General features: G+C 37.9%; 1 protein-coding gene across 1 annotated transcript; it reads left to right on the plus strand.

Annotated features, from left to right (window-relative positions):
* Positions 1 to 15,700: 15,700 nt before the first annotated feature.
* LOC147448515 (uncharacterized) lies at positions 15,701 to 16,150 on the plus strand. Its single transcript, XM_086522400.1, has one exon. The coding sequence runs from the start codon at positions 15,701 to 15,703 to the stop codon at positions 16,148 to 16,150; it is 450 nt and encodes a 149-aa protein (XP_086378526.1).
* The last annotated feature ends 269 nt before the right edge of the window (positions 16,151 to 16,419 follow it).

A 16,419-nucleotide genomic window follows, 5' to 3' on the forward strand; every position in this document is an offset into this window, starting at 1 on the left:
CTGGAAATTGGATAATTAGCTGGTCCCAATATTCCCAGGAAGCATCTTCAACCGGATAGCCCTTCCACTTGATTAGTACTTCCCAAATTGTCCAGTGCCTCGGTTGCTTCTCTTTAGTTTAGAACTTGTTCAAGTTCCATTTGAACTCCTTCCTGATTGACGAGAATGGTGTCATCATGATTCAAAACATGTAGAGGGTCAGCAACATATTTCTTAAGGAAGCTGACATTAAAAACATTATCACACATGTGAGGTGGTAAGGCTAACTAGTAGGATTTTTCTCCTATCTTTCTAAGGATTCCAAAAGGTCCACAATATCTGAGTGCAAGCTTATGGAATTTCCCTAGCTTTAAGGATTTGTGTTTGGGTTTGACTCTGAGGAAAACTTGTTTACCTTTGCTAAAGCTTCTGGCGGAGTGGTGAAGATCAACGTAGCTCTTCTGCCTATCACTAGATCTCTTTAGGTTGTCTCTAATGACTATAAGTTGATGGTCCATCTCTTCTAGGTTAGACTTAGTGACAGGAACATGAAGAGTGAGGAGGGACTAAATATTCCTGACCATACAAGACTTTAAAGGGTGCCATTCCGAGGCTGCGATGGTGAGAAGAGTTATAAGCAAACTCAATTAGGGGAAGAAACTTGATCCATTTCTGGGGCCACTGGTTGGAGTATGCTCGTAGAATATCTTCAATGAATTGATTCACTCGCTCAGTTTGACCATCGGTCTCCGGATGATATGCTGGGCTGAAATTTAGTTGGGTACCCAGAGATTGAAACATGGCTTGCCAAAACTTAGAAGTAAATTTAGCATCCAGATCACTGATGATTCTTGTAGGGATTCCATATAATCTTACTACCTCTTTGACAAGTACTTGGTCTCTGTCGATGGTGGTGGCTGTCTGCTTGACTGGAATTAGATGAGCCACCTTAGAGAGCTTATCTACTATGACAAAAATGTAATCATAGTTTCCAGTTGTCTTTGGAAGACTTGTAACAAAGTCCAACTCCGCTAACTTTACTTAGAATATATAGGGGCTGAAACTTTCCAGGTAGTAAAGAAGACCATCTGCTAAGGTATAGTCAGCTAAGTGTTCCCTCAGGTTCTGAGCTTGAATCTCTTACAGAAGAGGTCTAAAATAGGGGTCTACCTGAATTTCTTGTTGAACTTGCTCGGGTAAAAAAGATCTAAGGAGTGAATTTAGTCAGGGTTGATGAGGATAGGACTGCTCATCAAGAGGTCTTTGAGGATATTGAAGGCAGCATCTCTCCCCAACAAAAAATAAAGAGCTGTCCTCAACTCAAATAAAATACGTAATTGATGAAGCTTCTTGGATACATCTTGTGACTTAACTTCTTGTTAACGCTTTCAACTTGATTTCTCTCTTACACTTCTTCATCCTCAAAAATCTGCTAATATGATATTAAAGTCATGGGAATTTTTTTTTAATAAGCTATCTTCTTGAATAATTCATCGCGTTTGTGGCTTGTTTGATATGCTACTTCCTCTTTATAAGCTACTGCTAATCCCTTCTTTATCAGCACTTGTTATCCTCTTATTTTTGCAATCTTCACTCTCTTGTAACTTAGTCATTTTCTTATTTGATGGCGTCTTGGCAAGAAGACTTGGTTCTTCCTGTATGCATCTCTCACTTGCAGAGTGCAGATGAGGCAGTTAAAAGACAATTCTAAGAGCGATACAAAGATCTCCTATTTTCTTGCCCAAAATTCTTGTGTCGTGGCCATATGATATGGAAGACATGGAAACATCTCACAAGAGTGACTTTCTGGGGTAGATACCATTTTCGCAACAATACCCGACTTGCTATGGTTACAGAGGCTCTGGGACTAGGCCCTCGATACTACTGCGTCAAAAGAACACGAGATCCTGGGCTCTCTGCAAGGTTGTTATTTCTTGTGCAGTTTATCCCCCATTCCAAGATTTTCCTCGATACCATCTGGAGTCTTCCTCTTAGAGGTCCTTCTCTTTTCTCAGCTCATACCTGAGAAATTGCTCAAGTTGTTTCTCACAGAAGCATTCTAGAGGGTGAGCATCCTAATATGTGTGGTGCTTGCGATACTTGGTTATGTGACCATATATTAGAGGACCTTAATGAGCTGTAAATTTTCTTCTCTCTCTTGTTATTACTTCCTGCCTCCCTTGTATTCCTTTTTGGCTTTAATTGAAGAAATAACCCTTTTGAAAAATTTGAGTATTGTTCGTACTTCCTTGTCTTGAATTGTCAGTCTCTCCTCTTTAATTAAATTCTTAAGGACATCTCTATTTAGTGCTTTCAGCAAAGGGTCTTCTGTCTATGATAGTCTTGAGTAAAGATTCCAACTTTGAGCTCTTGGCTAACTCATAAGTTTGTTTTCTTATTCTTCTTCAAAGTTTAAATGTCTGCAATATCTATGAGCTTATCTATTGCACTTTCCTATCTTGATTCCTTGTGAGTTTTTGAGCATGTTTCATTTACTGTCTTTTCTATTTGTCTTGAGATGCTATAAGTAGAAGTTTACTTGCAACATTTGGAAATAAGATTGGACCATACCATATCTCTTTGGTCCCAATCCCATCTTTCTCTCATCATTGCAATCCGTAAATTATTCAATAGTTGTATGAGTCCCATAGGGCTAACTGTGTAACTCCATTCGACCCACATGTTCTCCATTTTTTAGTAGAAATGGCACTTTCCTTAGGAGAGCAAGGTTCAATAAAGTGTCTCAACATGATTTACATGTTCTCTGGTTCAGCTATCTCCATTCTTTTAAGACTATCCTATAAACTTCTTCTTTTTGAATATTCCAAGCCATCAGTAATTTCAAAATGAGTCTTGCTATATATACTTATAGCTTTCTATGTGGCTAATCATAAGAACTTCTTGGATTTCTTCATTATTACTCAAAATTATCTTTCAGTCAAGGTCCCAAAAATTAATTCTTTATGTGGTAGCTACTTTACCCAATCTTTTCCCTTATTACTAAGCTTAAGGGATAATGACAAGTAAAGCTCAATAAAAGTTCATCCATGCCACTTTCATGTGTCTTCGCACAAGTGTATGCGACTTCATTCAATTATTCCACTTCCATGAATCTTCGCATAAGTGCATTACCTATTCTTTCACAATTTTCTATATCGTTCATTTCCAACTTTACTCACACTTTCCACTTGCTTAAATCCCATGGACAAGTATAGGATTTTTGAAACAAGAGCTTCCTAAAATGTTCCAGTATAGCGAGCCTTCGCTCTAGCGATCAGTTTCCATCCTATCATAGTAGATAATCTACTGAATTTCTTCTGGCAGATCCCAAGCCATCTTGAAATTTTTTGAATAATTTATTGGAGCATCAAGACTTCATTTTGTAATATCTTATTGAAATTTGGGTGTAGAATAGATTGAGTTGTTTTTCCCTCATGCATAAATCCAGAATTCCAAGGTCCAAGGTCCAAAATTAGGCTCTGATACCACTTGTGAGGGCCATGCCCAGACTGGACCCTACTCACCTCCCTCAGTCTTCCAAACTACTCTAGGGAATGACATAGATCTATCTGCAAGTATCCCTCCCACTTGGGACCGACACCCAAACAGGACTCCAGCCTAATAGGAATGCCAACCCAAGGGGGTAAATCCCATCAATTTGACGACTCTATCCGCTTATCATCATTTAAATCCATCCTTGGCATCTATCAGTCACCCACACCCAAATTGTGGTCCTTAGTCTTGATTCTCTTGATCTTTAACTTGAGGATATGTTCTTGCTTTCTTTTTCTCCCTTGGTTCATGGCGATAATCTCTTTTTCCTGACAGCCTGTCACGGTAGTTATCACTTTCCCCTCAGAAGAGGGATCTTGTAATCCTACCTAGTCTCGCTCGTTCCTGCTTATCCATTTTTATCCCGCATAGTCCTAGAATTTAACATAAAAAATTTATTCAACATCCGGCCATCTGACCCTCCGGATTCGCCCACCCACTAAACCATTTCATGAAAATCCCTTCCCGAGGTAGTACTTAACTACTACAAAATCAGGAGGACAGTCTATCAGACATCATCAGACAACAAGCACCATACAATCTGTTGCATACCCTCGTTCAGGGAAGTTCATCTGGTTGTTCCCACCAGATCTTTATTTAGAAACTTTTAATTTATTTCTTTATCTTTATATGCTACAATTAGCTTGTAACTAGTTTCCTAACTAATCATACAACACATTTAGTTTCAACCAATTCATCTTGCGTCACTCAAGACCAAGATAATCCGTTGCAAGTCATCAAAACGGCCTTTCAATAAAATTGAACTCAATAAGATCTATCTTGGTTTCTGGTCATTTCCAAACAATCTTCAAAACTCCTAGATAAATCTATGTTTTGCAATGGGCTATCCGTATCGTCTCTCGAGATTTTTTTTAATTCCTAGTTGGTAATTTCCAAGTTTATTCATTTATCAACCTTAATTCCTACTTTCATTAATTTTCTACCAGCCAAGTTTATTTAGAAAATAGAAGCGAGTTTTTTGCCATAGGCGTTTGATGGTTAATGTCTCTTTGAAAATGCAAACTTTTTAAGTTCAACCCCCGTTTTGTACGATTCCTAGGTTTTTGCAATCCTTTGCCATCCATGGGGCATCTCCATGGAAGCTTGTAGAATTTTTTATTTAAACAACACGAAGATCAATTCCGCGAAGTTATCCCCTATCTCCCCCATCCCGTATTTGCACACAAACTTGAAATTGACAACTTTAGAAATACTCTTCAATACCAAAACTGAACTACTTCTATCGAGCTTAGACAACTACTCTTTTCTTATGGTGCCTAGTTTTCCATTTAGGAAGCTAGAAGGTCGTCCTATAATTTATGAGTCTTTGAGGTTTTCATTAAAGATCGCTTTGGGGATAAAATGGGAATCTAGAGCTTTCCATTAAAGCTTGGAAGAGAGGATTATAACGATATCTCTTTCTCTACCTCTTTTAACTCTCAGTATTTGTCTCTCTCTTTGTCTCTTTTTTTACCTCTCTATCTCTATACATCTCCCTTTATACCTTTCATTCTTCTTCTCTCTCTCTCTCTCCATTCCACTCTCTCTATATATCTCCCATTGTTCCCGGCTCTCTCTCTCTCTCTCTCTCTCTCTCTCTCTCTCTCTCTCTCTCTCTCTCTTACGAGGAAAATTGAACGAGCATGAAAAATATATTAAAATAGATAAAATATTTCTCTCCTCTATATAGATGAGAATACTTAATTTTTTGATTTGTTAAAGATTACTAACCGTATTTTATGTTAGGTGAGTCTATCTCCTTCTCTCTCGCTCTATCTCTACTTCTCTTACTTTCTCTCTCTCTCTTGTACAAGTGCATTGTGAGCGTTAGCGCTCATCTTTGGAATGATGCATTCTCTTAATAAAATTATTTCTAGGAAAAAGGAGGTTGGCAATACAATTTTTTTTTATAGCTACTGGATTCAAGATGCAAGAATAATTTATTTCTTTTGGAGAGAGTCTTGTTTTTTGCATTGAATAAAAACAATCTAGAGACGCTTTGTTTTACCCATGTTGTGAGCATATCCTGCTCTTGCAAGTGTGCCACACCTGGCATATTCTTAATGGTACAATATAAAAGATGCATTCAAGATGAACTATTGCATAAATTGTGAATTCATAAGTTTATGCTCTGATAAAATATGTACAGTGAGATACAAATTCTTGTATAGATTATGTTTAACATAATACATGAACTTTGAAATAGAGCATTATTATGCTAGCTCAAAAAATCTTGTGAAATTCTATGGATATCACTTTAGCAACAGATTTCTGTATGAAATCAAGTATTCATTGCATAACATGGTAATGCCATCACAACTCATTGCGTTTATAATGATACATACTCAGTAATGAGTCGGTTTCAAATATATTATCAATAGCTTTCATATAAGGTACTTTATCATGATATTTGAGTGATGTCATGTAGATTCATATTGTGCAAGAAGCTCTTCACCACTTTCTATGTGACAGGGTTTCACCACAAAGATAGCCACATTTATCCAAGCTAATTTGTGTCGTGGTGGCTTTATGCCAAGGTGGAAAATTGGGATCAAAAGTATAACATACATTTGGGCTCATACTTAGACCATGAGTACTATTTCTATATCCTGCCAAATTTTCATCTTCTACGTCACCAACAATATATATCTCATCATCCACACAATTGACATTTGGATCCTCTAGAAGTGAGTACCTGGGTGCCCTTGGAGATATCTTGCACAAATTCTTCCAAGTATCATGGAAATACTTATCACTACCATAATGGAGATTAGTTGTACACTTTTGAAGATGTGTATGCACAGCCCATAACCAACTCCTTGTGTATTTGAAGCTCGTACTTCAAAGATAATATCATGGAAATACTTATCACTACCATAATGGAGATTAGTCATACACTTTTGAAGATGTGTATGCACATCCCATAACCAACTCCTTGTGTATTTGAAGCTCATACTTCAAAGATAATACCACTTACCTCAAAGACTTTATCGTTTGGAATGGGAAAAGTTTGTATACCAAGAGGATCATCATGCCATACATAATGTGAAAGACATTGTTTTTTAATATCTCTTATCATTTTTGAGTCTGCAATAAAAAAATGTTTAACATATTTTGGTAAAAAAATGTTAAATGTTGTAAACTATATGTTCTAGTTAAGGTTTTTAGGTCATGAAGTATCAATTCAACATAGTAAAGAATCAATTTTTTTAATGCCAATTTACATTGAAATGTTTGTTAGTAGATATGTTACTTCAAATTATTGATGTAATAAGTAATGATTTATCTTTTCTACAATTTTATACTATTAAGAAAAGGTTCACTGCATGATACTTTTGAGGAAAAATAAAGTCAAAGATCTTAAATCAATGATTAATGTACTTGACAATAAACATGATGAAACTATCATTATATGTTTAAAAAAAGATATCAAACTGATTTCAAAATAAAAAGCTTAATTACATGACAAGTGGGTATAGAATCTTAGCTCATACTTGCTTCAAGGTTCAAAAAGTGTGTATAACTGATATGGGTGTCTCGTTTGTTGATTCTCCTACCATATTTGATAGTTCATGGTCTGTTAGGAAATATGACATAGCTAAATAGATATTTGAGTAGATTACTTAATGGAGAGAGATAGATTTCACACACAAGAGATTATAGAGTAGAGAGAGAGAGAGAGAGAGAGAGAGAGAGTACACGCGATATACATGGTTCACCCAATGTGGGCTACATCCACGGGAAAGCAGCCATTCAATGGATTTAGTACTTCAAAACAAGAAGTAGTTTACAAAGGGATTATACCCTTAATAGAGCTCCCTTCTTGCTTCACTTTCACCACCTCACACCCACCTTGTTGCATCAACTTCACACTATATAATGTGTGTAGAAATGGCCTCCTTTTATAGGCCAAAAGGGCTACCCTCTCTTAGGAGAGGCAGCCATGTGTAGCCGCCCTTGTGTAGATAAGTCCAAATCGAACCCTCCAATCCGCCCATGTGTAGCTGCCCTTGAGAAGACAAGTCCACTTTTGAATTCGGCCACCGGCCAACCGATTGGTCATTCTCCAGCCGCCGTACGACCATAATATTCCGGCGAAAAGGAATATTTTGGTGAAGGAAACAAAAGTCTCGGGGGTGAAATCTAAAGTTGCCCCTGAATTTTGGTCGTGAGAATTTTGGTTTCCGACGAGTGATTTTTATTTCCGGTGAGTGATTTTCCTTCACGCACAATGGCTTCTCCTCATAATGGGGGCCTTACAAATGTGCGTTTTTATTGTAGAAAATTACAAGGCGTAAATTAGGCTCCATAATTAACACTAGAATGGTAACAGGACACTTTTATGTCCTTGGACACTTTTGTGTCCTGTTAAGCGACCATTTTGCTTGAATTATTTGAAGAGTATGAAAATGAATTTCTAGGTGCTATATATCCACAAAGTTGCCTTATGAGCTGAAAAAAACTTAGAATTTTTCTTTTTAGTATCAATCTCACCATTAACCTTACTCTTGCACAACATTTTTTTACCTAAACTGTGTGAAAAAACGGGTCCTGTTTTTGACATTTTTTCAATTTTTGGCAACTATACCACTCTAAACTTCATGTTTGTGAGGTTTAGATGGCTAGAGGTTAGGCCTTCAAAGTTCTCAACATGTTTTGATGCTTGTAGGGAGAGCTAAGTGTTAAAATTGAAAGTTATGACAATTTACAAGAATTGCATAATCCTGTTTTTTGGCCAAAATTAGCTTTCTTGATTTTTTTGGTGGCTTTCTTGATATCCGAATTCAATTTTGATTGTGTAAGTGTAATGTATAACATAAAGCTAATCTTCCTTGAGTTTTGGGGGACCTAATATGCTATATAGCATAGTATATGATGATGGTTGAGTTTTTTGATTGTTGAAGAATACTATACATTTTAGAGTAGCAAGTATAACTTTCTCAATATTGCTAGTTTCTTAGGCCAATTGTGTGTATTTTGTAGGTAGTAACCATATCTAATCATAGACTACAAACTTGGCTAGATATTGAGTAGTTTCTATGGGTTTCTAGAGGTCAAAATGCTAAACCCAGTTTTTTCATGTTTGCTGTATTTAGCACTTTATCATTGCCCCCAAGGTTCCAATTGTAAGAGATCCATTATCCTTTTGACATGCTCCATGGCTCCTTTTGAATCCAAAGGCCCAAAGGGAATTAAGAAAACATGTATATAGTATCTGTATTGAGCGTGACTATAGAAACTTTGATGATAGGTCCGCAAAATTGCAAAAATGCAACTTTTTTGTACCTATTTTTTTTCCCCAAAAAAACTTAGTGAGGTAAAAGCAACCATATGTTTTGGTCACCAACCCATTGAAGTTAACGGGGCATTTTATCTCATGTTCTACAAAAATCTCCACTCTTATTTATATGAAATCAATCGTAAGAAATTATTGCGCACTGGTCCATCAACTTTGGAGGCTTGTAGTGACCAAGGGATGAGAAAAATTACAAGTTTCTCATTTTTTCCATATGTAGTAGCTATTGAACTATAAGCTCATGAAAGGATTTTTCAAAATGAGTGGATCTACTATGGTTTTGGAATTTTTTCCCAAAACCCTGAAAGGACACTTTTATGTCCTGTTAGGTTACCATTCTAGTGTTCACATGGTCATCAATGGGCTGATCTAACTGATCACTTTGAAGTTTCACCCATTTTTTGACATTGTCATGCTGATTTGCAAAGATCAAAAGTCTTGTTTTAAGCTTTCTTTGGTCGTCAATATTGTCCACAAGGCATAACACTTCCCTTTTCTATTTGAGTCCCAACTCTGTTATGTAGCCATCATTGAACATGTCAATAAGCTTGAAATCCTGTTTGCAATACTTTTGAATGCATTTCTTGACTGTCAACTCCTTCTTGAGTTGTAGAAACTCGACATCTAACAATTGACTCACACTTCCAAAGTCTAGATCAAGGTGTCTTGCATCTAGTATTATGGATTGTGTCCCTAGATTTGAAGAGCTAATAAGTTCCTCAAAGGAATCTCCCTTGCTCAAGAACAAAAGTGTGGTGAAGAATTCTATAGCACCAGAAAATTCCAAGTGTTTCATATTGTTCAATGTCCCAACAAATTGTATTTTGACCATGTTTGTCATACTTTGCAATGCAGAATGTAACTCCACATAGTCTTCATTATTCAAAAAAGAAAGGATCACACATTATGGTTCTCTTCACCCACCTGCAATATCCATAATTCCATCTATGAGATCTTTGAATCTTTCAGCTAACCATTGTAGATTTCTCTCCAAATAATGTGTGTTGTTTAAGATACACAATCCTATAGAGGTAGGATTGTTTAGATGGCGCTCTAAGTAAGATCTTACCTCCATATGAAGACTGACAACATATATAGACCATGGATGATCTATAATTGAATCTGATTTCTCTTTCACAATGTTGACGATCCACTGGATATACTTTCTTGCCTCTTCAAAAAAATCAATCTTGTTTGTACCACGTTGTAGTTATGATGTTAGCCAAGTATCACTGAGTGTCAAGAAATGGGAGTAAACAACATCATTAATGTTGTATGTGGTAGAAATCTCCTCCCAATTTTCACATGGATTCTCCTCATTAAGCAAATTGAATTGCTCAAGAAACTCATCTTGAATAATTCGATCTTGTTTCAATTTCTTGATACGATGAGTCATGTACATTACCTTGGTGTGTCCTTTGCACCCTTAGACAAAACAATCATTCCAATATCTATTTCTATTTGAATCTTTTCTACTCCATCTTTGCTAGACCACACAGATATCTAAAAATTGTGGCCGCTAGCTTCATTAGGAAGAGGATGGGGTCAAGGAGGGCCTATTTATTTTCCCTGAGAGTATGGGGGTGATTAACATTTGGACAAATAGGTACATGCCATGTGTGCAAGAAGATTGCACTTTTCCCCCAAAAAGACGGAGGATAAATTTACAATTTTTGGCCTTCCACAACTCCTACCTTTGGTCTTTGATTTGAGTGGAGATTCTAGATCTAGAATCTACACACCGAGCTCTTTCTATAGATATGTTACATGATATACTTTTGCATTCTAGATTTTAAATTTCATTTTGGGAGGAAAATTTGAATTCAAATAAACTAGCCGTTTCAACTGTTTGAATTCAAAAGTTTTCCTTTGATTGCTTTCTTAATGTTTAAGGTTTGACTCCCTTCACTGCTGCCAAATAAAGAGGCCCTCCTAGACTCCATTGTCTTCCTAATGCTTATTCTCTCTCTCTCTCTCTCTATTTGCTCTATGATCTTCAGCCACAATCAATCATAAATAGGATCAGAGTAAGTGACCATATAAGCTTGTTTGGTGATGAATGATGCACTAGCAAAAATCCTTGCCATTTTGAGCAATGCCTACAAAACCAAAACAAATTAGTATAAGAAATTTAGTTATTTTCTCATTATATAACCATGAGGGAGAAAGAAAAAAAAAACTTACATCCCAAGGTGTGCGAGATTTTGCACCTTCCTTTTCTCCAATGTTTGGACGTGATGGGTAGTTTTGAAATATACACTGACTGCGAAGACGCTTGAGAATACCATTGTAAGGTTGGTTAACATATAGCACCTTGGCCTCCTCATTTTCTATGGCTGATATGGCTGTTGTAAGTTGCGGGGATGGATCTACAACAATCTGGGTCTTTCTTTTCTCATAAACTTGTATTAGATCCTGGGAGACACCCTCCGTTTTTATTTCTTGAATCTTAACATTTTGGCTACATAAAATGAGTGTTGTCCATCAATGATCCAAAACTTGTATTCAACAAGTCTTTCTTCCTCTACCTCAGTACGTGTCATTGGAACTCCGGACTTTTGGCCACAATTCTTTACAAGAATTAGATAAGCACATGATGAAGGCCGATTTGCACTTGCTCCAAAGAAGAGCATACAATTTTGTACTTGATTAAGCTTTATCTGATGACAATTATAATGATTAGGAGAAAGAAACCAATTAATAATGGGAATCTAGTATTCCTTATACTTGAAAGGGAAGTATGCCGAATACTTTTCCATGCCTCTTGTAGCACTTTTCTTTGTTTTTGGGACCTCGTTCTCTAAGCAATCAGGCTCCACAAACCTAAATAAGGGTTGACTGCTTGTGTCCTTTGATCTCAAAATGGTCTTATCTACATCTGAAACACCAGCTGTTGTAACACCCCTTGCCTTTTTGGTTATGGTCATATTATTTGATTTCTTACTCTTATCAATGACATAGGAATTTTCCAATAGTTGGTACTCAGTATTTCCAGGTATCCTAATGTTAATGTACTCAATGTCAGGATGTCATCAACTGTTGAAACACTTGCAGAGAGTACCTGCCCTAGATCATCAAATCTATTCTCATCTTTGTCACTAGACACAAAGACATGCACTTTATGAAATTGTGCACCTTGCACTCCATAAATGTCTAAGTATCATTTTCTGTTATCATCACTTGCAAAGTCAACATTAATAGGAACCGTTATAGATTCTTGTTTTCGAACCATTTTTTCTCTAAAATAAAAAAGAACACAAATAACTAGTTAGAATCTATAATGACACATTGAATGTAATAATGCTTTGAAAGCGTATAGAGCTAAATTGACACATAGAATTTTAAATACACTCTTCTAGACTTTTAGATTCTAAAATCAAATATTTATCCAATTTAGAAATTTGGCAGACGAAGTAGATGTATCCTAGATCCCATAAGTCATCTAGAATAGTATCTTCAAGGTGGGTTGTCTTGAATCCTTTAAAAAAACCATTTTGAAATACATTTTTAAGATTGTATACATCTTAGATCCACCACTTGGCCATTCTAACCAAGCCTTGAAAGGTGGATGTATCAAAGTTCCACCACTTGGACATTTCAAGCAATATGTAGATCTTAAATCCACCACTTGGCCATTCTAAACAGGTTTTGAAGGAGGCTACAATTCAGATCCACCACTTGCCCTTTCTAAGCACGTAAAGCAAGGTGCATGCAATGGTTGGTTTCTCCTACATCCAACAACTTTCTATTTGAAACAAAGTGTGTGCAATAGCTAGACCTTAGATCCACAAATTCACCATTCTAACTTAGTTTTGAAGTAGGTTCCACAAACATACACCACTTTGCCATTATAGTGAAGGCTTGAAATGTGGATCAATTGTTGGTGTCTCCTAGATCCGTCACTTGGCCATTCTAACCATGGATTAAAGTTAGGTGTATTCAACACTTGGTCATTATAACACTTGTAAGTTTACACAATGTTTGTGGGATGAGTAGATTCTAGATCCACCACTTGACCATTTAGACTAAGAATTGGGAAGTAGGTGCATCAAAGATCCACCACTTGGCCATTATAAGGAAGGCTTCAAATGTGGATCCAATTGTTGGTGTCTCCTAGATCCACCACTTGGCCATTATAACCATGTCTTAAAGCTAGGTTCATTCAACACTTGGTGATCATAACACTTGTAATTTTCAACAATGTTTGTGGGATATGTAGATCCTAGATCCACCACGTGGCCATTTAGACTACAAATTGGGAAGTAGGTGCATCAAAGGTCCACCACTTGGCCATTATAAAGAAGGCTTGAATTGTGGATCCAATTGTTGGTGTCTCCTAGATCCATGACTTGGTCATTCTAACCATGTCTTAAATCTAGGTGCATTCAACACTTGTTCATCATAACACTTGTAATTTTACACAATGCTTGTGGGATGAGTAGATCCTAGATCCAACACTTGGCCATTTAGACTAAGAATTGGGAAGTAGGTGCATTAAATATCCACCACTTTGCTAGTATAGCGAATGCTTGGATTGTGGATCCAATTGTTCATGGATCCTAGATCCACCACTTGGTCATTCTAACCATGTCTTAAATCTAGGTGCATGCTGGCGGATACACCGCGACGGACGTCAGCACAACGAGAACTCACCTAACAAGAAATGTCAGCTAAGGACAAAGCTCGACCTGCAGGCATGTTGAAGCAAGCATAGAGTGTCAACCCACACTCGACCGACTATTGACTATCTTCTACAGAAGTGTCTACCCAATGTCTAAGTTATAGCCTACTATTGTGCAAGAGGATATTTTCTACAATGCTTCCATGAGCCAAATACCCATCAGACGTTCTCGAAACACGACAAAACTTGAGGAATATCCTATTAACACCAATAGGAAACTCTCCCTAAGGTCCGGGACCCAAAACCATACCCAAAAACACCTAGTGCAGAATAACGTAGGATGTTTGACAAGTTTTTAAAGGTCATTGTTTCTGAAAACTAAGGTGCTTAATGTGTAGCTCTACTCAATATGAACGCGTGGATATGCTGAAATGCAAAAACAGACACCGTTTGCTTACCGAATCACTAGAAATAGCTCGCGGTTCAATCTAGCAAAGCCGGGCCGTACACGCACAATGTAGGTGTTGGTGCGTATCTCTCTCCGGGGGGCAACACGCTGCACTTCTCCGCAGTCGATTCCGACCACCAGTGTGCACGTAGCGTGAAGATAAACTCTCACTCTCTCTCATACACAGAATACACTTCTCACAGACACTTCATCAAACTAAACAAAGGGTTTTTTCATTAAGGTCAAAATTTGGTATATATACCTTCCAAATACAATACCTCATGTTCCAAAGTAAAATTCTACGCAGTCTAATGGCAAAAATAAGATACAAAATTGGAAACTTCTGCAAGTCCCAAGTATCTACAAATGAAATTACAGGTTTTCTTAATCAGAGAATGACTACATAGGATTTACTTCTTTTTGCATTCTGCCAGCCTTCAGTTGAGTTTAAACGCCAGTCTTCAATTAACACTCCCCCCTCCTAGTTCATGTCGTCCCGACATGACAATAGAGTTGTTGCTTCAGTGGAGGCTGTCGTGCATCTTCAAAACAGACTCATACCTTGCATGCCGGGCCACTAATGTATGGCCGAATATATCTATGTCGATGGTCAAGAAGCCAGTGTAGAAGGCTTCTCAAAGGCCTCGAGGTGGTATGAGGTTAAAACATTATTTTTAGGGCAGTTAGCCCAAAGACTATTTTTTAAAAGCTCAAAGGAGAGCTATGCCACGTCAACCAAAAGGCGCAAATAGCATCACAACATTTCATTCTCTTTCTTTCTCTCTTACGCTACGATCAATTTCAAACCTTCCTTTGACAAGTTACTGGCTTCCCTCCGAGAGAAATCTCTTACGCAGGTACAATTCTCTCTCTCTCTCTCTCTCTCTCTCTCACACACACACACACACACACATACACAATCACATGAGCTCTCTCTCTCTCTCTCATAGATAACCATATAGTAATCTTTTATAAGTAGTTCTCAAATAAAGGTACGGGCTCATCTTATGTAGAGGGTCAAGGATGGCATGTGCAGTGAGCTCACAATGACCTTCTCAAAGACTTGTTGGATGTGTGGAGGGTCCTATCACAACACGAATTTTCAGTTAGAGACGATGGTCTTATTGTTGGTTTTTTTCTTAATCTTGCGGTACTTGGGTCATTGGAGATAGTAAGGCCTTTCAAGTCTTATCCTTTACAAAATACCCCAGACTGTTGAGATTGCAAAGCAAACTATGACTCAGCTCAATACTGTCAAAACTCCCTGTAAATGAGGCAGATATCAGTAAGCAAAGCAGCAATAGAACCCATTTTATTGCAGTCTTAAGATACAACTCCATCATGTTTTGATTTTGTCCCTTACTGGCATCATATCTTTTTGCATTCTATGTCTTCTTCACATGCCATTTGTGGCCCCCGCTGTATAAAATTTTGCAATTGTCTTCATGTTCCCTTACAATAGAGGTCCCACGTCCCCTAGTAACCCAAGTTATGCCTATGGAAAGCCTGATGGAAGTGACAATACTCGTTTTTCTGAGCGTTAAGGTGATCGCTTTGATGGGTGATTGGAATATGCTGCAAGGTTAGTTATGAACAGATGCGAAATGTTTTCAATTATCTGGATGGTTTTACAAACCTCGCATGGATCGGTTATTAATACTGAAATTTTCTTGGGGTATGGTTTGTTGGTTACGATTCATGGTGCTTGAAAATTGCACCTGATTTTGGCTCATTGCACCTTGAAGGCCTAAGGTCGAGATGTATACTAGATGTGATGCCTTTATGAAGGAGCATAAAATTGTTGATGAGCTTTCTTTTGTGGTCTCTTGGACACAAATTGATTGCAAGGCTTGCATTTTCCTCGTGGGATGGGGAATGGACCTACGAGCCAGATGAAAAGCTTGGGGACTATGAGGAGCCTCAGGAGGAACTTACAGAATCCTACCTTTCAATCAAGGAGGGAATGCTAGTATGCGACAGCTCGCCTATGCATGATGGTGCTGTTGTTAGCAAACCAGAACTGGGAAAATCGGTGGCCAGCGAGCTAGACTCACACAATGAGTATTGTGCGAATGAAGGAAGTGGGGAGGAGTGCGAGAAGGTTTTTGTCGACTCCTGCCTCCTAGATGACTGGGAAAAGCAAACAAGTGCGGAACAAGAATGTGCCATGCCCAAAACGGGATTCAAGGAAATGCTTATGCATATGTGCTGGATGATGGGCCTACGAGCCAGATGTAACGCTTGGGGACTATGAGAAGCCTTAGAAGGAACTTATGGAATCCTACCTTTTGATCAAGGAGGGAATGCCAGTATGCGACAGCTGGCCTATGCATGATGGTGTTGTTGTTAGCAAACCAGAAGTGGGAAAATTGGTGGCCAGTGAGCAAGACTCACACAATGAGTATTGTGCGAATGAAGGAAGTGGGGAGGAGTGCCAGAAGGTTACTATTGAATCATACCTCCCGCAGGACTAGGAAAAGCAAACTAGTGTGGAACAAGAATGTGCCATGCCCGAAACGGGAT

This window comes from Adiantum capillus-veneris, chromosome 10 (assembly GCF_014529385.1).
Source record: "Adiantum capillus-veneris isolate H3 chromosome 10, ASM1452938v2, whole genome shotgun sequence".
NCBI classification, from domain to species: Eukaryota; Viridiplantae; Streptophyta; class Polypodiopsida; order Polypodiales; family Pteridaceae; genus Adiantum; species Adiantum capillus-veneris.

Bases quoted from the DNA above. Each gene is read 5' to 3' on its own strand.
- LOC147448515 (XM_086522400.1), top strand. From the start codon at position 15,701: ATGAGCTTTCTTTTGTGGTCTCTTGGACACAAATTGATTGCAAGGCTT.